The following is a 24,931-nucleotide window of genomic DNA, read 5'->3' on the forward strand; positions in this document are numbered from 1 at the left end:
CTAATTATTAAACATTAAAATATAATTATTATTATAAAATGTACATTTTTTTTAGGTAGAATCAAATAATAATGACTGTAAATATATATATATACTTTGAATACATAATAAAATTTTATTACAAATTAAAATAAATATATCCTACCTATGTACATTATATTTATTAAATAAAATAATTGTCGGTCGCCATTTTGATTTTTTAAGCTTTTCGGGTAACTCTTTCTAGGAACTGATGTTTGTTTTTTTGTACTGTCAAAATGATTTATTTTTAATGTTTTTTTTTTCTAATACAGAATGTTATGGCACTTAGACTTAAATTGTGATTCCAATGTTACCTTACTTCTTGCCCTCTAAGCACTTGCATTTGGCGGAGTGTTCGTGTTTACCGACTAATTCTGAGAAAGAGGGGTTAAATGTTACACCGGGGGCGATGTACTGTGGGTTGGTGCGGCTTCCTGATGTCTCGTAGCTTATAATCTGGGGTTTCGTCGTGTAAGTTATTATTTGCGGTTTCGTCGTATACGTTACGATTTTTGGTTTCGTCGTATATGTTATGATTTTCGGTTTCGTCGTGTAAGTGAATATTTCGGGTTTTGTCGTAAAAGTGACGATTTCCGGTTTCGTCGTGTACGTCACGATTTCCGGTTTAGTGGTGTACGTCACGATTTCAGGTTTAGTTGTGTACGTTATTATTTTCGGTTCGCTCTGGAATACTTTCTTCTCTGAGTAAGTTGCGCTGAAGCCATTTGATATTGGCTTGATCTCAGCGAAATTAAAACCGGATCCGAAACCGCTTTGGGAGCCACTTGAGGATACCTTCTCCGAGAACTGATTGACTTGCTTGAACTGACCTTGGCTGACTACACCTTGGCCGAATCCGAATTGACCCTTGGCAACGCCGAATCCATTAGCACTGTCTCCAGAGTTAACTGAGCCCTTAACACCGCTGTATTGGGAGCCCTTCGCGCTGTTGAAGCCTTTCACACCACCGGAGTACCGACCCGATGTCACTTTGGTTACGGTGCTAAATTGAGCGAATCTAACACTTTCAATCAGCCCAATAGCCCATTGGTACCACTCAAGGTCGAATCTGTAGAACGCTGCGAGTTGGTTACCGGTTTGACAACCTGAAACAATTGTGTTAAATTAATTTTAAATTCATATTTCATTTAGCCTCTCAAGAGATCGAATTTTGCCCAGTTGTGGGATACGTTAAAAGTCTAAATTTTTAGAAACTTAAAAATGTAATCGTTTTAAATCAGAAAGATCTGTTTGCCAAATATTTTTATTTTTTAATATTCCAAGATATAGCCAGATAACGCACGCTTCTATTTGAAGCCTATTTGTAACTTTTCCTAACTGACTCGTAAAAATACGGTCTTACTCAATGGATCTCTAGAATCTCATTATTTTTGGAGGGTATCATTGTGAAAAAATTGAAAAATTCTGACCCATTATCTTCTCTGCCACAGAAGAAGGCTCCTTCTAGTAGTAGCATTTTGGTTAAACTTCGACTACAACTATCTCTAAGCACATTTATCTTAGAAAATGGCTTAAAAACTGTGTCAAAAAGAACAAAGATCTTTTTTTGTCAAGATCTCGGGTTCAACAGCCTAATTCATTTTCAATATAGAAGCATTACATTCCGTAAATTGGCAATAACAGGGCAATAACTGATGAATGGGTGGTACCTACACAGACGGGCTTGCACAAAACCCTACCACCAAGTAAATACGTATGTATTTATGTGTGCACGTTACCTGAGTCCCAGGAGTAAACACCTCTGAACACGTAGTGTCCATCTCCGGTCGTACATGCGAGCGCACTGCCGATATCCACCTGGAAATTAAAGATTTTTTTTAATGCAAAACATCTTAAGCGACTGGGATTCCAATCGAAATTCTCATTAAAGTAAACCTTAGCTTAAGTTATCTCAAAATTAATTACTCAACAAAATGTGTACAAAGAAATTGTTAAAAAACATTTATCAGCAGTGCGATTATGCTAGAACTCACTTCGCATCTCACTCGTGAATTTGTTACGCGATTTTGTTACGTATATCGTTATAATTATTGTGACGACCTCCGAGGTCGAGTAGTGTGTACACCGGTTTTCATGGGTACGCCACTCCGAGGTCCCGGGCTCGATTCCCGGCCGAGTCGATGAAGTTAGTTCATTAGTTTTCTATATTGTCTTGGGTTTGGGTGTTTGTGGTACCGTCGTTACTTCTGATTTTCCATACCACAAGTGCTTTAGCTACTTACATTGGGATCAGAGTAATGTATGTGATGTTGTCCAATATTTATTTATTTATTATATTCAATGTAGCATGTCACATTCTGATTCACGATCGAGTTCTGCGGTGAGTTTCGTATTTCGTCTAACATTATTCTAATTCCACATTATTATTGTAAATCAATATTAAAGATAAGTAACGTAAATATTTCAAGGGAATCGTCGAAGCTTACATCCGTAGGTGACAAATATTTCCAAATGTCAAGGATGATACATTGACAAAGGCCTGATAATTGTACAAAATAATTATAAGTCTCTTGTGTTCACGATTTCACTGACTGACTGACTCACAATCAAAGTCAAATTCTTTTACAATATACAATAATTACATTCCGGAAATTGTTAATGACTTTTTATCTACCCGACCCGGGACTTGAACTCAAGATTTCGGGTTCATTATTTTAGCATTAGCAGCCTGTAAATTTTCCCACTGCTGGGATAAAGGCCTCCTCTCCCTTTGAGGACAAGGTTTGGAGCATATTCCACCACGCTGCGGAATACACATGTGGCAGAATTTCGTTGAAATTAGACACATGCAGGTTTTCTCACGATGTTTTCCTTCACCGCCGAGCACGAGATGAATTATAAACACAAATTAAGCACATGAAAATTCAGTGGTGCCTGCCTGGGTTTGAACCCGAAATCATCGGTTAAGATGCACGCGTTCTAACCACTGGGCCATCTCGGCTCATCTCGGGTTCAACAGCCTATAATTCGAAGTATACCTTGCAGATGTTGTTCGATGGGTTTGAGGGTTGTCCACAAACGCAGCTGTCTTCATCGTACTGGTCCAGGAGATGCGGGTAGTCCGAGCTCAGCTTAGCCTGGCATTCTCCAGGGGTGATCAGAGACACGTTCAGGCTGTGCATGATGCTGCCGGAGAGGTGAGCTGAAAGAATTACGAAATACCATAAATTTAAAATGGTCTAAGTACTCATCGTGATTGCTTTTAAAAATGAACGTTATGACATATAAATATAACTTTAATTTCAGCTTAACCACAATACAGAAATTGTTAGAAAACATTTATGTAAACAAAACAAGTATTATATACAGCTTGCTTCCGCTCGGCGCTTCGTCCAGATATCAGAGATAGTATTGTTAGATGTCCTACTCTGTGACCTGAACATCTGTGCAAAATTTCATGATGCACAGATGAGTAGTTTAGAACATAAACATATGTTAAAATATCTGCCTTCCAGAAGTATACACCGCTCATCTAAAGCAAGGAAGTTCCTAATACTGATTTGAGGTGAACTCCAATTTATAATGCACTAAGCTATACATACATATATAAATTATGATTTGGTTTGGAACAAATATGACGTAGCATCGCTGAATTTTCAGAATAAGTTTACGCGGTTTAAGAAAATCGTGAGGAGATTTGTTGTTTTTTGAAAGAGCATCCACCTTAAAAGGGGAACCAGGCTCGCATTGGGATATTTAGGTATCCGCACACTTAACGCTTCATTGTCCTTTGGGTTCCTTCATCCCACAGAAACTGAAGACTATACCAAATAGACAAAATACAACACGGAAACGCAAATTATTTTTTATTACAGTCGTTTATGACCTTAATAAAAAACATATGTACAAAATATTAAAATCAGTGTCAAGAAAAAAAAACTAGCCACAGCTTAAATAAATCTTTTTTAAGATTAACCAAAAAGTATTTATCTCATACATAAATAAACTCCTCATTAATGCATATTATGGTTGAAAAAGATAATCTTCTTGAATATTTAAATTACAAGCGACTCGATCAATGGATGATTTAAATATCTGATAAATTACTTTAATGTATGTTTAACTCTGTTTTAGAGAAGTATAATGTTACTGCCAAGTCTGTGTCATCATTGGACGCCATCTTTCTTTTTGTGAAGGTCAATAACAGAAAAATTTTGACGTATAATATCATATTACCTACGAGAAAGGTGTTTTTTTTTTTTATTAAATAGTAGACTCGTCAAAAGGACACCTGTGGTGGGTCGTCACCACTATCAATGGAAATAGCTAAATTATTTACTAACCATTGCGCCACCAACCTTGTGAACTGGTGTTATGTCGTTTGAGGCACAAAGCAGCAGGGTTGCCAGATCGTATAATTGGATACAAAAAAATAATTTATAAATTTATTAAATAGAACACAGTACTTAGCAGCGACATTGTTTAACTGTTTCGTAAGTCTGTTTAACTGGCAACCCTAGCCTGGAGATTCACTGGCTCGCTCACCCTTTAAACCCGAACATGGTTCGTTAAATATGTGATGAACATTACCTACCCAGGCGGATTCGCACAAAGCAAATTAAATAAACGAAACCTACTGTTCGTATATATTTTTCTAAAAATTTAAATATGGCCGAATTTCAACCGCAAAGCGAATACTAGTTTAAATAAATATTTATTTATAAATATGACTTTGAAGTTTTGAGGTTATCAAATTGATTTTATCTGACCGGTTAGAAGTATAATAGAATACATATCATTAGTAATATTTACGACGTTTCTTGTTTTTTTTTTTTTATTGTTAAACTTTTGTAGTTATGCTCACGGTCACCTATTTGAATGTTAGATTTAAAAAAAAAAAAAAAAACCAGCGTATTTTATTGACAGCAAAACAGATGCGTAAATTTATTACTGGCTGATCAAAAAATAACCTTACTAAAAAAAATCCAGGGATGTTGCTAATGAAATTGTAATATTTATACACGATAAATTAAATTAAATATTTCTTATCAGTGATCAATAGGTCTTTGGATATTCCACTGTTGGGCTGAATTGTCTTCACCTTTTTTATGATAAGGTTTGGAGATGACAGCGACATTGCTTTAATGTACAAGTGGATGATTGTTTGATTATTTGCTGTGTGTCTCTATTGAATTTTGGTGACATTTGGTATGAACAATGAAGCAAGCTTGAAATCCAAAGGACATAAGCTACTTTATGCTTACACCTGACAAGTAACCTCTAAAACGACGGCAACTAATACATTCAAATTTAAATTTACTTTTTTTTTTTAATTCTTGTAATATATACATTCAAATAAATGTTCAAATAAAAATATAAATTCAGATAATAGATAAGTTGAGGCACTTTTTTTTTAATTAACTACTAATATCGCATTGAATTTTCATTCATTTACTTATATAACCGTTAAATTCACAATAAAAGAGCAAAAAAAGGCAATTTTCGATATTTCGCATGAATTACCGACTGTACTCTAGAGATGGCCCAGTGGTTAGAACGCTTGCATCTCAACCGATGATTTCGCCCAGGCAGGCACCACTGAATTTTCGTGTGCTTAATTTGTGTTTATATTTCATCTCGTGCTCGGCGGTGAAGAAAAACATCGTGAGGAAACCTGCATGTGTCTAATTTCAACGAAATTCTGCCACATGTGTATTCCACTAACCCGTATTGGAGCAGCGTGGTGGAATATGCTCCAAACCTTCTCCTCAAAGGGAGAGGAGGCCTTAGCCAGGCAGCGGGAAATTTACAGGCTGCTAATGTAATGTAATGTAAATGTAATGACTGTACTTCGTGTCATTCAGGGGGAAATGAGTTCAACGATGCTGTCTTCTTTTTTCTAATGTCGAATAAACTATGTTAGAAAGAGATACACTGATTGTGTTTACCTGAACAACATCTATAAAGCCGGTAAATATCAAAAGTAATTATTTAAATCTTCTTTTGCGATTTTTTTTATAACGTTCGCGTCTGTTTGTTAACAAATTTAAAAACAAGGTTAGGTAAATTGTATAGCTCATTCGATTGAACGAGAAAAACAGGATGTGTTAATGAGAATTATATTTGTGACGATTTAAAACAAAAAAAAACAAAATTGTTACCGCTTTTTCTGACGTTTGGAAATAATAAAGATCGTTGGTTTATTTTTTCGTAAAACTATCTATTGTATAATTAAAGGAATTATTTCTTTTTTTTTGTGTCTTAATAGGCAAAGACAAAATAATTCAGTTCAATACCATTTTCTCCGATGTTTGTCAAACGATTTTCTTGTTTCGTTTTTTTTTTTTTTTATAATAGATATTGACTAGCTTTATGAATATCAATAAAGAATTAAGTATGTTTGCGTTTTCCGACAAGGGCGACCACTTGTAATAGATAATACCGCCTAATTTGAAGAATAATTAATCAAAATAGACGATTTAAAAGTCGCTTTAAAATTAATGGAAAACCAAAAATTATAGATACAAAGACTCATACTTATCAATGCTAATTTAATGATAAACATAATAAATAAAGAAAAATAAACGTGTCGAAGGTCACACGTTATAAAGCCAATAAATTATGCTATTCATTTGTCATTGGAAATTGATTGAAAAGTATAATAAATAATAATTAAAAATATGGTCGTTTAATTTAAATGCAAAATAAGTTTATTCTAAAAAAATATAAATTTATCAAATTTTTTTTAATTGTAGTTTTTATTTGTGCAGAAATACTCAAACACACGGGTGAAGATATTTTTCTTAATATAGATAAACAAATCTTGTATTACATTAGCATTACATTAGCAGCCTGTAAATTTCCCACCGCTGGGCTAAGGACCTCCTCTCCCTTTGAGGAGAAGGTTTGTAGCATATTCCACCACGCTGCTCCAATGCGGGTTGGTGGAATACACATGTGGCAGAATTACGTTGAAATTAGACACATGCAGGTTTCCTCACGATGTTTTCCTTCACCGAGCACGAGATGAATTATAGACACAAATTAACCACATGAAAATTCAGTGGTGCCTGTCTGGGTTTGAACCCGAAATTATTGGTTAAGATTTAACGTTTTAACCACTGGGCCATCTCGGCAATATTGTATTGATTCCTTTGAATTAAGTTTACCTATGCTAGTTAAGTTAGCGTATAAGTAAGGTAAGCTATTTATATATCTATTGTGCTTTAGAATAAGATACATACATACATACAGCTTTGGACACACTAAAAATTACTTCAAAATCGGTCCAGTCAGTTAGGGGTTTACGGACACACACGTACAGAAAACTTTTCTGTACTTGTGTGTTCGTAAATATTGCAATATGCACTTCGATTTTATAGCCACAGGACATTAAATGTATATATTATATATATTAGGTATTTAACCCACTTGAATCGAAGTTTAGTTCACGGTTTGCATTTAAAATAAGATATTATTGACGGCAAAAATATTTACTTTGATTTCAAAACATGTGTAAGAAAATCTTATTATATTAAAGTTTGGAGAGTGAGTGAGCCAGGGTAACAAGGCAATAACTACAAGATTCTTAAGATCTTAGTACCCAAGACGTCAGGGAGGGTTAAGGTTTCTGACAGTGCAAATGCCAGTAGTGATTTACCATGAAGCCCATTTGCTTGTTTTAAATTAAATGCTGTTCGCTGTAACTGAATCACTTGAGAACAATTGTTTAATTATTTTTAATATTATCCTTATAGTTCAAAGCAGATCGGAGAAAAATAAATTGTTAAAGTTGTCCATAAAATCGGAAAATACAGAAAAAGCGAATATTTCTTTTTTTTTGGGTTTATTTATATTCATTGAATATTTGACAGGACTTCTATCGCGTACGTGTAAGAATTTTTACGGCTGGGCAGCCGTGGGGGACTATTAGTAACTTAGGACTAAATAATTTTCAATCGCTCGAAATTCAAACGTCATATTGCGCCATAATATACCTTAATGATTATTCTTAATTACATATATAGTTGAAGGCTACCTCAATCATTGACTTGGCCAATCAAATATGTTTCGTAATTACTTAAAATTGGAATGTCATATTATTTGTACATCTTTATTTAATTGGCTTCAAAATATTTAGCAATTACCTGATTGGGTGTAATATTTACACGCCAAAACACCGTGAGGCATTTGTGTATTTATTTATATTTAGTAATCGCTCATTGGTCGAAATTTAAACGTAATTCATTTGTCTAATTAAATTGTCTTAAAAATAAGGCTGATCTGGACGATACCTTTTCATTATTGCAATAAAAAAAAACGTAAGGAATGCCAAAAAACGCGTTCTCAGTTTTGACAGTCTATCTAGTTATATAGATAATAAAGATCAGTAACTACTTTTAACGTAAGATAAAAAAAAAACTTATTTATTTAAACGTCATTCACATGAATCCTTAATAATAAAAAACTACATATTTGCATAATGAATGTTGTTTTTTTTTTTAATTTATACGAATTACGAAAACGAAACAAACATTGACCATCTATGTTTACAGGTATATTTAAAAAAAAAACCCGATTGAAATATAATCTGTGATTACCTCATGAGTCATGACATAATTTACATAAAAGCTAAAAACGATTTGAATAATTTTCTTAACATATTTTTATTATCGCTATTTTTTTTTTCTTTAACAGATAATAAATTAATAACAGTTTTATAGGAAAGTTTGTGATATTGTTTAAATTTTTATTTTTATTTATCTACAATATTATATTATATATTTAAATATTTTATGATATTTATGGTAATAATATTCAGGATTAATAGTCGCGATCTTTGCACTTCTAGATTTTTTTTAAAATTATAGATTGACTTGCGTGTCAATTATTTCGTATTTATTTATGAATACATAAACAGACCTTAAATTTACATATTATATGCGATTTGCTTAACTATGACTGTAGAAAGTTCTAGATTAATATAACGTTAGATATAATACAACACTTTTCAATTTCAGTACTTATTTGCACTTTAATTTTAAAGCCAAAGTTTCGCTGACAACTTCGCTGACATTCAAAACGCCATCTTTTTTGACGAATCTATTAATTGACAAGATCTCGACCAATGATATTGCGTCAATTAAATGTCAAAAAAAAGAAAATACAAAATTACGTGACTAAATAAGAATCTTTAATGTATTATCCTAACTAATATTAAAAAAGCCAAAATTTGTATGTATGGATGTTTGTTACTCTTTCACGTAAAAACTACTGAATGGATTTCAATGAAACTTTACCATAATATAGCTTATACATCAGAATAACACATAGGTATATGACATTCGACTAGTCATTTCAGAGATATTTACTACTGCTTTATTTGATATTAGTTGTCGCCCGCGGTTTTGTGATTTGCGTGTTATTCGTTAGGTATAAAAACCTCTATGTCCTCCCTTGATTTATACCAAAATCGTGAACGAAAAACATACAGAGTTAATTACGCATTTATAATATCAGTAAAGACAAATTAACGAATATGAACACGTGTCATATAATTGATTTTCGATCAATATTAACATAGATATACTATGTGAAATTTACATTGTCATAGCCGTTGATAATTCTTAGAAATATCGACGCTGTGTTTAAGCGAAAAAACATGTTATTGAATGATTTTTTCGTATTATTTAACGAGATAATAAATGTTATTTATGAGAGGCCCTGATTTGATATTTTAATTTAATACTTAATATGATTAAATTATTTCTATTGATCGTTGTATTATTTAAATAATCTGTACGGATATAATTTCCTTGTTAAAATAATAGATGGCGTTAGTAGGATGTTAAATCGCGCTAGCGTTTTGTATTATCAAATACCATAAGTTAAAAACTAATTTGAACTTTTGAATAATGGTCAATATGGTGCATTACGATAACTATAACAGTGACTCGTATATACGTTGAGAGATAATATTCTATGTCTATGGCACTAAAAATCTTTTCTAAAATGGTCAGTCTGAAAATCTGCTGATTTTTTTAGTTTGTCATTATTTTTCGATCGTACAAAGTTTCATCAATTTTACTAATACCTAAAACTTATATCAAATAAGTTTTCCGGTTAATATTTTTCTGTATCACAAAAAAGAAATTCAACTATTTTTAAAAACGCGATTAATAATAAGTCTGGGGTGGGGTGGTGTTTGGGGCGATCACGATTTTCTAAGACAGTTTCACCTTAATAAGATTTGTGTGGACTTTTGTCCATTCTAAAGGTTGTCTGGATCACATTGCTATTTATTTCTGTATGGAATTCTTTGTAATAAAATTTATTTGTATTTTTAAAAGCATGCGGTTTCACCGATTGCTAACATTTTGGGTAAACAAAGTAAATGTTTCTTGTGTGCCCTGCGGTGAAGGACGTCGTGAGGTAACGTGATGATGACGTGTTGGTGGAAATGAGACGCGATATTTGCTTCTATTTATGAGTTGGATCACGGTAGAAGTGTTAACAGATTGATGGTAGGACAAGCGATTCTTTGGACTATTTAGGGGGGGGGGGGACAGCAACCACCTTTGACATTAGTAGGTTAGACGATGTGACAATATTCGTCATCGAAAATAACAACTTGACTTTAAAAATCCATAAATCTTGCGATGATTGTTACATTAACACCATCACGGGACAAAAATAAATGTTCACCAATTATTTTCACAGATTAAAGCCCAGCAGTGGGCCATTTACCTTAAGGGTTGCGTAATATTAACCTTCTTAACAAAGAGAAGCTATCTAAACAGTTCAAAAATACAAGTAAGTCAATTCTTAGATCTTTTTTTAGTAGATATCTTTAAGGTAGTAATATGTTATACCTATATCTTTTATATTTTATCTTTATGCATGTATGTATGTGCGCAATATATGTATTTATTATTATTATATGTATATCTATAATTCATTGCCGTCCGTTTTATATATACGCTTCAATCACTACGAATTATGTCCAATATCTGAATGGTACTTTTTGCGTGATATAGGTAGACGGGCCGATGGGCCACCATAGGTAAGTGGTCACCATCGCCCATAGACATTGGCCCTGAAGAAAATATCCACAATTCCTTACACCAGAAATGCGCCACCAACCTCGAGAGCTAAGATGTCCTTTGCGCCTGTAGTAACCTATCAATACCATTGCTGTTTGGGTAGGTTTCCAATTCCAACCACACAAGTATTAAGGCCATATTTATTAAATCATAAAAAAAAAACTATCTTACCTTGTAACACTTGTTTGCCCCATCCAGTAACAATGCACTGTCCAGCCCCATCGTAGTACTTGTCTAAAGTCTCATCAGCCCCAGGTAAGCATATGGGGTAGATATTCTTGGCGAATCGTAAATTCTCAGTGAGTACTAAGATTGCTGCATCGTAGTGGGCACTTCCGCTTTTGTAGAAGGGGTGACGCAAGATTGTCTTAACCTGGACGATTTGGAAGGGAAGAGGTTCGTCGTCGATTCCAAGCTTCCATTCTCCGCCCTTGATCAGCACGTTCTTGGCGTCCAAGCTAGAATAGGTCAAGAATAAGGACAAAGTTAATGTTTGGCAAACTTCGATTTAAGGAAGCGAATAACTCAATGATAGTCTTAGGTATGGTTCATTTTAAACAAGACACATTGAAGTAAGAAAAAAACATACCCATCAACACAAGCCGCTGATGTAACAACGACATCAGGTCTGGTGATCACACCACCGCAGAGAAGACTCTTGTTGGTTTGGAGCAACACCATCGCTTGCCAAGGAATTTCCGCGAAGTCTACTTCCAGATTATTGCGGTTACCGTTTGGCTTTTGACCCTGAGGAAGAAGGCAATCATGTATTTTTCACATTTGGTTGATAAATCCAAAATGACCCAATGGTTAGAACGCGTCAATCCCAACCAAACGTTGCAGGTTTGAAATCAAATAATCATTACTGAATTTCGATGTATTAAATTTGTATTTTGTAGTATCTTGCTTGGTGGCAAATGTTTTACAAGCTTCAAACCCTACTCTCAGCTTCATGGGAACTATCAAAATAAACTCCATTAATGAAGGCTATAACAAGAACACTTGAAACGTGATTTTGCAAGATTTTATTAAATTTAAGGCTACCACTGGTTCGGAATATAGATTTTATTGAGAAGAAGCAGCAGTTCTACCAAATAAAAAACAGGTTATGTTAATTGAAAACCGTTAAGAAACTTGGCAGTTATCTTTGGAACTACATTGGATTTTTAAATTCAAACATCATATTAATAAACACCTTAAAGTTTACACTTAAAAATTAGGAGTCATTTATTTGTGAAGTCTAACTGAAAAAACTACTAAACTAATATACATAAAACTTATACCAGCAGAAGCGGCGCGATTCGGAGAAGGTTTTAGTATATTATCATTGAACAAGACAGCGATTGCCGATGGGTTTGCTTGTAAAGATATATTTTAAAAGATAGCTTCATAACCCAATATAACAAGCTAAACCTATCAAATCAAATCAAAATATACTACTAATTTGCACTTTTGGGTCGCCATTTAACAAACTATTTAAAGGAAAGCTACCACCGGTTCGGAATGTAGATTCTACCGAGAAGTACCGGCAAGAAACTAAGTAGTTACTCTTTTTCAGTATAAAAAAATACAGTCATGTTAGTTAAATACAATTATATATGTATGTTACGTCTCCTGCCTGGAAGTCAACAAGCATTAACTCCACGCTCATTATTTACAAATACAAGAAAATTAAAAGCCAAGTTTAATCGCACCAATGACCTAAGTTGATTTGACTGGTAATCGATTAACTAGAATTCATCACATACACGAAGGTCATTTAAAAAGAGATTACATATTCAATTTAAATTAAATCTGTTTTAAACTTAATAACATTTATAAAACGCTTCTAAAACGAATATAGCAACACGTTGCGACATTTCAAAATACATCTGATGAATTTAACTGTTGAAATAATGTTGTAACTTTGAAATTCTTAACACCAAATATTCTAAGGTCAAATGTTATATGTTAAATAAATGGATGCTTTCCAATTTATGATATAATTAACATATTTATATATGTTTTAGTTTAAAGGGAATGTAACAGTTTAGTAACAGGATCGTTGTGTCAAATTCAAAACGACTGTGGTGATTTCTATACGTAAATGTTCCGTGACATTTACCCTGGCTAATGTATACTTTATTTTTTTATTAGCATTAGCAGCCCGTAAATTTTCCCACTGCTGGGCTAAAGGCTTCCTCTCCCTTTGAGGAGAAGGTTTGGAGCATATTCCACCACGCTGCTCCAATGCGGGTTGGCGGAATACACATGTGGCATGTGGAATTACGTTGAAATTAGACACATGCAGGTTTCCTCACGATGTTTTCCTTCACCGCCGAGCACGAGATGAATTATAAACAAAAATTAAGCACATGAAATTTCAGTGGTGCCTGCCTGGGTTTGAACCCGAAATCATCGGTTAAGATGCACACGTTCAAACCACTGGGCCATCTCGGCTCAATACTTTTTTTAAATAAGTGTTAAAAGAAACCACAGACATAATATCACTATGCCTTGGAAATGTAACAGACCAATAATCTGGATTCAACCACAGTCTAAGTAAACTTAAATAACGTCTCAAATATATTTTTTAAATATAGTTATATCTATTTTTGTTTATGGTCGTTTACTATTTTGAATGTTCTTTCTTTATATATTTTTATATTCTATAAACAATATAGTATAATTTATTTTATTGTTAGTATGTTACTAATTGTTGGTAATCTAAAAAAAAAAAAACTTGATTGATGTTGGACTAGTTATGTAAAAGAGGGGGTACATGTCAGTCACCTCCTCGTGGTGTACCCTGGGCAACGGGGCCGGCTTGAGCTTGCTCGTCGGCCACGGCTAAGACTGGCGGGAGGGATGCCGCGGGGCTGCTCCTGGTACGTCCCTGATCGGCGTCAGGGCGGACCATGTGAGTGGCCTCGTTGGCTAGGAGGGAGTGGGAGGGCTCGCTACTCGAGCCTCCCAGGTGTTTTACACCGGCGGTTTGCGGCGGAGCCTACCATCTTATCCGCCGCAGGGCGTCAGCTTCGTTGACGCCCAGCCTCCAGTGGCGGACTCGGGGGAGTTCGCCACATTCCCGCGTGGAGGATGAGGAGGAAGGCGCGCACTAGGTGCGCTTTCCATGTATATTCAGCCGCCTTACGGCGGCTGCCGCTGGTGGGGTCGCGGTTGCATGCCCTTGGCGATCCCGTGGCCTCACCACTCGGCGGCATGGTGGAAACCCGAGGATGGTTTTAGTGGGTAGGACAGGGCATTAGCACTAGCGTGCCCTGGCACGGGGCATTAGTTCCCGGTTGAGTCCCACATACCCGTCCCGGTCCCCCGACCGGGCGGCATGCGTAAATGCATTTCCTCCTCGTTAAACAAAAAAAAAAAAAAAGTTATGTAAAAGAGTCTTTTTTGTTAATTTCTTGTTTACAAAATATTTCACAAAATAAGATAAATATTTAATAAAAACTATTATATACTTTATAAAACTATATAAATTTAAATATTATTACGTTTTTTTTTTCATTTAAATTCATCTACATATTATTTTTTTTTATAATTTCTGATCGACCACACACAGTTTAAGCCGGTGGCTCTAACAGGATATGCACAAAAAATCCTTATGTAACGTAAGTGAGAACCGATAGAGGAATCAGAATTAAACTCCTAATTAACCGGGGCTGAAAGTTTTTTGGGATTTCCTCATTTCTGAAGTTAGAAATATTAAAATCGATATTTCTGTTTCTTCTTGTGAAAGACGATATGGTTAGAATGAATGTTACTTGTGAGATGACGTCCGACAGAGAAGTATGGAAGAAGAAGACATGCTGCGCCGACCCCAAGTTAAATTGGGATAAGGGCAGGAGGATGATGATGATTCGCGTCTCTTCTTAAGTTAAAGAGTTTCCACGACACACAGTTATCTTGTGATTTAAATACAAGTAAATTGTGGTCGCATGTATAATATCCTTTTTTTTTCTATCCTCACATATAGTTTGTTTTGACCTCATACGACCAACTGTAACCCGTTAAGGTCAAAATAGTGATTCCGAGTTAATTTAACCTTGATTTATTCATTTTATAATGATAATAGTTCTTGATAATGTTGCATTTATTAAATAATGATAAAAATTTAACATCGAATTATTATTTAATCGTATGCAGTCGAATGAATTATACTTATGTTTTTTTTTTTTATAACAAATTAGTGACAAAAGATGACTTAATATGAATACTAATTTCTTATACAGGTGTTCAATGTAACGAGTTATACGTGGTGTTTAGAAAAAAATAACAAAACCGAACTTTGAGAATGTCAAGGTAACAAAGAATTATGGATTTTCTTTGTAACTGACCGGAGGTTCAAATTCCATTAGGTCATAGTCAACTCAAATGGAATGAAAATATCCTTGCGGTAATGACTTTACAAACATTTTCGTATTGTCGTATTAGAAATTTTAAAACTGCCCAACACTATGTAAAGGGAGATTTTTTTAAATTTTCTTGGATTGTTAACTCGTTGCTAAAGAAGTACACTTAAGTATAAATGATTTAAAAAACAAAACAAATTTTGATATCGATATTTCTGTAACAACGCACGTCACTAGTCTACGTTTAATAAGTCACCGTTCGTATAAATACTTTTTGTTTTTTTTTAATAACAGTTAAACTATTTTATTTATAATGATATGACGAAGAGTATAAAAGTATTGGCAAAACGAATCTTATTTTACTTTTAAAAACAGTAAAAATTTTGTGTCTCATGTCAAAAAAAACATTAGTAAATAAGGTATATTATTAAAAAAACGGTTTTATTTCAATTTCAAATTTTCAAAAAATTTTACGGATAGAATTCGTTCACTGAAGTTGTAATTTCCAAAAACCCTTTCTTAGTGAGAGTCTACGTCGTGAAGTCTACGGAGTATCTGCTAAATTATATTTTCAAATATATCTTGATGAGTGGTATTTAGTATATACACATATGAATATTATTAATATTATGTTAATATTGGAATTAAGTTGTTAGATCTTATTTATTTTAGTCTTTTTATTTTTTTTTCCCTTTTGTTGATTGCGTCTAGTTGTGTTTATCTCTTACACACTGAAGTGCTGTGTACAGTTGTGGAGCAGATTTATTGTTAAATATGTTAAGTACTATCTCATGTATCTAAATATTTTAATCTGTTATCTGTTACTGTACCAAACAAAATATATAAATAAATGAATACGCAAGTCTCATAGGGTTTTACTTCGGAGTGAAGAAGTCAGAAGTATGTTTGTGTATATAAAGTGTACCTTCAATTATATGAAATTTAACTGTGTCGTTAGAGGAAGCTTTTTGCAGGTATTCGTTAATAACCCGTAGAATAAAAAGGTAATTTATAAAGCACTATTATCTCGGTAGGAAGGTGTAATCTACATTCGAAACCGATGGTAGCTTTGAATTTAATAATGACGATTGCAAAAGCCTACTTGAATAGATACTTTCATTTGATTTGATTTCAGTTATTCCAAACATTTCGGTAGACCCTGTTTTTGGTTAAAAATCTAAATAAGATACATTCCTTGCAGTCTGCATTGCTAGACGACAGATTTCACCTCACATTTTTTTTTCTAAGGGTGACTTCGTTAATTATTAGGCTAACAAACAGTAGAAACCGTTTTTAGTAATTAATATTCAAAGTCACCACGAGCTAATCCATCGATATCATGTCCAGTAAATCAAGGATACCCTCGATATATTATGGTCTTTTTGCACAGATACAATGTAAAACTGCGCTAAAACCTCCTACTCTTTTGACGGCTTGGACACCAAGCAAGATATGGATTTTTAAGCCAAAACAAGCCCGTGATAGTCTATATGGTTAACCGCTAGCTAGAAATGTGAATATAAAAAAAAAAATACTTACGTTCAAAAGTCCGCACTTTCCGCCGCCATTGTATTGTTGCAGGAATACTCTCTGCACGGATTCTCCGTACTCATTCTCGACACCGATTCCACTTCCCTGGGACACAGAGAAACCTTGACCCTGACGGATGTTTTGTCCAAAACCTTGTGATACGAGGAGTCCTTGTCCTCTAGTCACGAGCTGTCCCTGTCCTTGGGACAAGTATTGGCCCTGACCTTGGGATACTAATTGACCTTGTCCTTGGGATACGTATTGGCCCTGTCCTTGACGAACGCCCTCTCCGAATCCTTGTGAAACGATTGCGCCCTGTCCTTGACGTACTCCTTCTCCAAAACCTTGTGAAACGATTGCACCCTGTCCTTGACGTACACCTTCCCCAAATCCTTGTGAAACTATTGCGCCCTGGCCTTGAGACGCGTACTGTCCCTGTCCTTGTCTGATTCCAGTGCCGAACCCTTGGGATACAGCTGTTCCTTGGGCTTGAGTGGATATCTGTCCTTGTCCTTGACGGATTCCAGTACCGAATCCTTGGGATACGGCTGTTCCTTGGGCTTGAGTGGTTATCTGTCCTTGTCCTTGACGGATTCCAGTACCGAACCCTTGGGATACAGCTGTTCCTTGTCCCTGAGTGATTATCTGTCCCTGTCCTTGAGAAGCGTATTGCCCTTGACCCTTTTTGATGGCGATTCCTTGACCTTCGATCACACCGATGCCTTGTCCTTGAATACCTTTCTGGCCAACTCCGAATTGGGTTTGCACGCCCTATGAATAAAAAAACATAAATAACAAAATGCCCACACAAATAACATTGCTTAAAACGAATTTATAGTGAGATGTTTATTTTTTTTGTGAATAGAAAAAAAAATAATTTTAATTAAAATTTTGCTGTATATATATTCAGCACTAAGAGATGAAGAGAAGTCACTGAAACATAATTACCATGTTTTTTCTGACGCCACAATATTCACAAACGCTTGACGTTTACGGTTGACGTGTTCAATGTTGTAGGGTCAGAAGAACTTTTATAATTATCTTCGTGATTTGAGTTATCGTTAGAGTAACAAATATTATGTGTACATTTAGTACATAATGTATTTTGTATGTAATTCAACAATGACTTATCAAACTAAGGTTTGAAAATAATGCCTTTTAGAATTAAGGTTGTATTTTAATAAATTATGCCCATAATTGATATATACCTGTCCAACAACACCGAACTGTCCTTTAGCTCCCTGAGAGTATTGTCCTTGTCCCTGGGATACGAATTGACCTTGTCCTTGCTTGATCACTTGTCCTCTACCCTGGCTTATGATCTGTCCTTGACCTTTCTGGCCGTATTGTCCTTGAGAGAAAGCTGTGTTCACTTGAGAGCCTGATCCAATTTGACCTGTTAAAATTATACTTAATATAGATAATTTCAGTACTTTTTAAGCAGCTGTACAGCGCTAACAATAAAGGCATAATTAGATGTGAACCTTGGAAACAGTGACGTAAATAGTTTGTCATCCTTTGCTTATTAGGAAAACGAACATGAATCGCCGAGCATTGGATGAGAAGTCGGCTAGTCGAATCGAGCTTAGAGAACCGTTCAGGTTTTATCAGAACTTAGTTAAGGTCACGTTCCTCATTGTCTTCATAAAAAAAAAGGAAATAGCAAGTATTGAAGTTTAGGACACCAATTTTTTCTTTCGTTTTTTAATTTCTCGAAAAAAAGTTTTAAATCTTGGAAAATATGATGCTATGTCTCTTGTGCCTGTAGTTGCTATAACTCAATAAGTTGTTTGCCGATACAATTTTAGATGAGTGCTTGGTCCCTTCCCAGATGGGCTGGCTTAAAGACCTACCACCGAAATAATTTAAAATATATTTTAAAACCGACCTTGGCCAATAACGCCACGTTGTCCCTGACCTGCTTGACTGTATTGACCTTGACCTCCGACGCTGTATTGACCCTGTCCGCCTTGACCGAACTGTCCCTTTTGGAGGAAGGGAGTTGCGGTGGATGAAGGGTAGCCTGGGGTAATTTGGTTTGATCCGAATGGTGTACCGGGTGGTTTTGTTGATCTGATTGGAAAAATTGAAATATGTAGGATTTTTTGTGTTTTTACGTAAAATAATATAATGAGAATTTTACATAATTTAATTCATTAATGTGTAAGCAAAATGTCCCACTGTTGGGCTAAGGCCTCCTCCCCCTTTTGAGGCGATGGGGTTGGAATCAATTTCACTACACAGAAATTCATTGAAATTAGACACGTGCAAGTTTCCTCCCGATGTTTTCCTTAACCGCTGAGCATGAGATAAATTATAAATACAAATTAAGCACATGAAAATCAGTGGTGCCTGTCTGCGTTCGGACCCGTAATCGTCCGTTAAAATGAACGCGTTCTAATCAATGAACTATCTCGGCTCTCGATATCGGTAATCGAGAGTTCGGTGTCATTTTGTCCACTTAAGGACAATTAACACGTTTGTACACTTACAAGAAATTGTTCAAGAGAACGGATCCGGTGACTGGAGGTCTGGCGGTGACTGTTGGTCTGATGTTGTTCGAGCTACCACGGCTGTCTGGAACGTATTTGCCATCGTTACCACCGAAGACGCCGGGCACCCACTTGCCGAGCTGGTTGGTCGGCCATGGGTCGGTGTAGTAAGGATCACGGCAGCATTTGCCAACACGACCAGTTTCGATGTCTTTGCAGTCCTGGGAAAAATAGTTTTATTTAATAATAAATATAAATAACTTTCAAACAAAGCGTCAGAGCGTTTAAGATAATGTATTTACTTTGTACCGATTTGATTTGTACCAAGTTGGTGACGATCTCGTTTCTACTTAAAATAGTCAACGTATATTGACACAATTGTCTGAATGTGACTTTCTTTCAAGATGCGAACACAGAACCGTCAACTGTTTATATCTAAAGACCATTTAATATGGTCATTTATTAAGGTCAATAATCTTAAAGGTAATTAACAAGAGGTCAATAAAATTTAGTAGTTTCAACACACTTTATAATTGGATGATTCTGTAAACTCGATATGGATTTTGAAAGCATAATTAAGGCGCTTAACCGTTTGGTAAAACCCGTCTCACGAGACTTTTCCACACGGTAAAAATAAACAGTAATAGTTAATTAAAAATCTTTAACACTATTTTATTCATAGTCATATTCATAAGCCAATTCATATTAGCAAATCCATATTGAATATCACAGATTAATCAAGCTCTCGACCAATGACATCGCGTCAATTTGCTGTCAAATTACGTTTATTTGGCTTTTCTCCTCTTATGGTTATTAATACATCTTTATTTATAATACCACACTATTAAATTAACTACTTATTTCCACTTAAATTTTAATTGTAGTTCAGTAACAGCAAAATCAAAATCTAAATATACTATATAAGAAGAGTTTCGAGTGCAAATAAAACAAATAGTAAGGGTGAAAATGACAGTGTTGTGGTAACCAGTGTTTACGCAGCAAACGTACGAGAAAGGAGGTAGTCCGATATGGACACTTCTAATGCCGTCAACATCTACCCGCAAACGTCAGTCTCGTGAACAAGACATTCGTAGATAATGTCGAAATATCGAGCTCTAACAAATAAAAATAAAAAAACATAGTAAATATCCCGTTTTAAATACTGTTAGTAATTTACATATATTGTATTTAACTAGGTTTTAACAAGCACTTCTGAAGCTACCACCGTTTCGGAGCAACACTATTGCACTAAACTACTTATATCCACTTTTCCAAAATTCCGATAACAGTTTCGGTGCACGTTCAAAACCCCATTTTTTCTCAAATCCATAATGAATATCCTAGACTAATCAAGCTCTCGGCCAATGATGTCGCGTCAATTTGCTGTCAAATGTCGTTTATTTAGCTTTTTCCGGTTATAGTTGGAATAGAGTATAAGTACGTAAGAAATTAAGCGTGTTACCCTTGAACTAACAACAATAACAACATTTCGGTCTAAGTACGATATTTTTTTTAATTACCGTTCAATTGATTCAGGACGATTTTATAAAATCACCTTGCCATTATGATTTTGATTTTTTTTTTAAATTTATAACTTGGTAGTAACGTTGTTGATAAATAAATAATTTTGATATTAACTCTCGTTTAAAATACACAAACAAAAAACCTTTCAGAATAATAAGCCGCTTATACGGATTATCATAGTGAAAAACCCAGAATTACGCAGTCGGACGCGTCACGGCACCCATTTATGTATGAATTAGTAAAAACATAAAATTCTGCGTTCAGATCACGTTTCAAGATGATATCACTGATAAAATAGAACGCTTCTTCGTTTTTAGAATTCATCTCTTATTTGCATACACTAGTAGTTTTAAATAACTTGATTACTGATTTTTAATTCTCAAATTTGAACTTGTTTAAGTAGTTTTTAGTTTAATAGCACTAACAAAACCCGTTTGATTTCGGTATGCCTGTATACTAATTGTTACGATCGGTTGAACCGTTTTATAAATCCAGTGACATCTAGCGGCGAGTTACAATAAATATACTTTAAAGTTTGAAGTCGACTTCAAAATAATAATGAGGTTGTTAATTCGGTTGTATTTTTAAATAAATAAATAAATATTGGACAACATCACATACATTACTCTGATCCTAATGTAAGTAGCTAAAGCACTCGTGTTATGGAAAATCAGGAGTAACGACAATACCACAAACACCTTTTTTTCTACCTCGGAGTGGCGTACCCATGAAAACCGATGTACACACTACTCGACCACGGAGGTCGTCGTCGTTTTTAGAACGAAGTATTTAATTAATAATTTAACAAAACTGTGTGCGATGTCTTCTCCATGATCGTAACTTTTGGAACGAAGTTCCTTTATGTAGCTGACAGCAGAAATCATTACGTAACCGAGGAAAGTTTACCTTTCCAGGTAACTTTTCATCTCTTTATTTTCTATATAAAACTAATTAAAATTATTTTTGTTATTGTTTTAATTTACAGGGGATTGGGATACTGTTTGGCACCATACAATTTTGCAGGAGTAAATTGCAATTTTCTGAATTTTAAAGTTAGTTATAGCTAGCGACCCGCCTGGCTTTGCTCGAATACAATTATTAATAAAGAAAATTACATCATATAAATTTGACATACCCTATAGCAAAGAGTAAATACTGAGTTTCTTGCCGGTTCTTCTCGGTAGAATCTACTTTACGAACCGGTGATATTTCAGTTCAATTAATTTGTAAAATTTAGTAGTTATTTAAATTGTGCTATTTACAAAAAAAAAAATATATCAAATCGTTACTATGATATAAACCTAAAGTTAGTTTGTTTGAATGCACTAATATTAGAGTCTGATTTTAAAAGATCGTTCAGTGCTAAACTGCTTTATCGATAAAGTTTAAGTTAATAAATGTGACGGCGAAAAAAATGGCTGAACGGAAACTTGGAAAAGAGATTATTTGACACAGAAAAGAGATAGAGTACTTAACATCTCTCTTTCACTCTTTCGTAAAGCCACAGTCGTTAACTATTATAAAACGGATTGTTCTTTAATTCAACTCATCCGTTGCAGACTTTGATGGAGTCAATGACATTTGCATTTAATTAAAAATTAATAGTATTTTTATGTGTAAATATGTAAACTAATTTAAATAACTTGTATGTAATTAATAATGAATTCAAATTTAATTAGACATTTATTTTATTTCGTGTACAATCGTAAAGAAAATGTAAACATTTGAGAATATTTTAAATATAACTCCGCAATGCATAAACGGACAGACAAACATAAAAATTAACCTTGGTTTTATATTGTAATATTAATATATTTTTTAATTTTATTTAAAAATATTTTATTAATGGTAATAATACCCAGGTAAATTAAAAAGCAAAATTCTAAAAAAAAAAAGTTAAACTTACCGTAAGAGGTACTCTGTACGCGTCCTGATCTCTGGTCAAGATGACAGATGTGTTGGAGATAACGCCCTCAGCGGTACAGAATTCAATGGGAGTACATTTCAGCGCTGCAGCACAGCCTACTGGGATATCACCTGGTTGACCAAAAAACTCTCATTAATTTTAAGTATCTCAAGCGAAGATTTCGAGTTGCTTAACAATGTTGTCATCTCATTTCCGTCATGAGGTTACTTGCAAGTGTCAAATGAAAATTTCCATTCATCTTTGGAACTGAACGGGAAGATTCAATCTAATAAAATAAGTAAATATCATTCACATATTTAAAAAACAAATTTAATGTTGCTGAAATTTAAATTTATACATTCTTTTTTTATTTTTTTTTGTTTTTTTTTTTTGTTTTTTGGTTGAATGTGAATACTGCCACAGATTCTACCGCTAAAACAAATTTTATTTATAAGTTATATGTATTACTCATAGTAAATTGAACTGTAAGGTTCTTTATGAGTAATAAAGTTCTTTAACCTGAAGATTATATGTCCCTGTAACACCCTTCAAACCTAAACTAAAAAGTGTTGTTGTGAACTATCGAATAGATCTATTTAAAGTTTGTGAACCTACAACCTAACCTAACCTATTGCTCCAAAAGTATTATTTTGGGCAATTTATATGATTTAAAAGAACCAAAACTGCTTGAACGTTCCTTCTTTTGTACTGATTAAATGTAGTTTATTAATGTTATTTCATTATAATTGATATTGTTGGCTCTTGGCAGAATATATATTTTCTGTACCACAATTATGAAAAACTGATTAAAGGTACTTACTTGGGATGGGAGTCGGTCTTACTGGTTGTCTGTTTTGGTCCAAGTACAGAGACCCTTCGTTGTATGTTGGGTTAGGAGGAACTATTGTCTCCCTGTTGATTGTCGGTTCTCCAATGGGAGGAAGATATCCAGGAGCAGAAGTAGATGATACAGGAGGGGGTAGGTAGGTAGGCTTAGCAGTGATAGGTCTGACAGGTCTGGGAGTAGTTACGAAGGTAGGGGTCGGGTAGACTGTTGAGCTAATGATGTTAGTATCACTCTTTGCGTTGTCCACTGGGGGCAGATATGGGATACCAGGTTTCAAGTTGGATCCAATAGCACCAGGACGATATACACCTGCGTTTATGCTACCAGCTGATAAAGAGTCAGTTTCAATAAAATTGGTTTGTCCAGTCGTTTTAAAACCATTCGTGGCTCCGAATTTTTGGGTTGATGGCGCGATGGTTGAACCGTAACCTGTAGACCCGACTGTTCCTCTGTTGATAGATCCAATGCTTGATCCAAATGATGAACTAGTACCACTCTGAGATCCATAAGTGCCTTTGGCTCCATAAGATGAAGAGCCAGTTGTTCCCAAGCCAACATTGCTTCCAAGTCCAGTTTGAGTTGATTGTCCTTGAACTCCGAAGGCTGAACCAGATTGTGATGCAAATGATTGACCAGCGTAAGATGAACCCTGGTTAAGCGTTGATCCAACTCCTACTGCTCCTTGGTTAGTGGCTTGGAATATTTCTACCTTGCAGCAGATTTCAGTGCGGACGTTGCAGAATTGTTTCTGTAAAAAAATATTTTTTTTAATTATTACTTTCTAAATACCATTAGGGACAACTGTTGTGATATATAAACTAATATATCAGGAGTCTATTTTTGTAATGCCTATCTAAAATAGCTTGCTATGCACAAGAACCAATGCACAAAAAGATACAGCGTGTTTCAGAGGTTTAATTATATAATAAAAATTTAGTTAAACTTTATAGTTTATTCATGATGAGAATCACAGAACCTCTGGTTATTAAACGATGCGTTCCCGCCAAATTTGTTCTCGAATGGACCATGTTACGTTGAAGTTACATCCCTACTAATGAATATCATTAAAAACTATTTCATTATATTCAATTATAATTTTGCGGATAATTTCCAATAAATATGTCATATTTTATTTTACCATTTCCTTTTTTTTATATTGTAACACTGAAGTGCGTCTAAGGCCAAACGCCAAAAAAAAA

At 34.6% G+C, this 24,931-nt stretch overlaps 1 protein-coding gene across 1 annotated transcript in view; it reads right to left on the reverse strand.

The window, feature by feature from the left end:
* Nucleotides 1–285: 285 nt before the first annotated feature.
* The window catches only part of LOC125075076, a 60,018-nt gene continuing 35,372 nt past the window's right edge, over nucleotides 286–24,931 (reverse strand). Inside the window, exons 3-13 of the mRNA XM_047686665.1 lie at nucleotides 23,706–24,480; nucleotides 22,886–23,016; nucleotides 19,456–19,676; nucleotides 18,852–19,036; nucleotides 18,172–18,359; nucleotides 16,973–17,734; nucleotides 11,674–11,831; nucleotides 11,256–11,542; nucleotides 3,021–3,184; nucleotides 1,761–1,839; nucleotides 286–1,127 (exon numbers count right to left, since the gene is read on the reverse strand). Of these exons, the coding sequence (XP_047542621.1) occupies nucleotides 337–1,127; nucleotides 1,761–1,839; nucleotides 3,021–3,184; nucleotides 11,256–11,542; nucleotides 11,674–11,831; nucleotides 16,973–17,734; nucleotides 18,172–18,359; nucleotides 18,852–19,036; nucleotides 19,456–19,676; nucleotides 22,886–23,016; nucleotides 23,706–24,480 (3,741 nt within the window). The 3' untranslated portion in view covers nucleotides 286–336. The remainder of the gene's footprint in view (nucleotides 1,128–1,760; nucleotides 1,840–3,020; nucleotides 3,185–11,255; nucleotides 11,543–11,673; nucleotides 11,832–16,972; nucleotides 17,735–18,171; nucleotides 18,360–18,851; nucleotides 19,037–19,455; nucleotides 19,677–22,885; nucleotides 23,017–23,705; nucleotides 24,481–24,931) is intronic.

This window comes from Vanessa atalanta, chromosome 29 (genome assembly GCF_905147765.1).
Source record: "Vanessa atalanta chromosome 29, ilVanAtal1.2, whole genome shotgun sequence".
NCBI classification, from domain to species: domain Eukaryota; kingdom Metazoa; phylum Arthropoda; class Insecta; order Lepidoptera; family Nymphalidae; genus Vanessa; species Vanessa atalanta.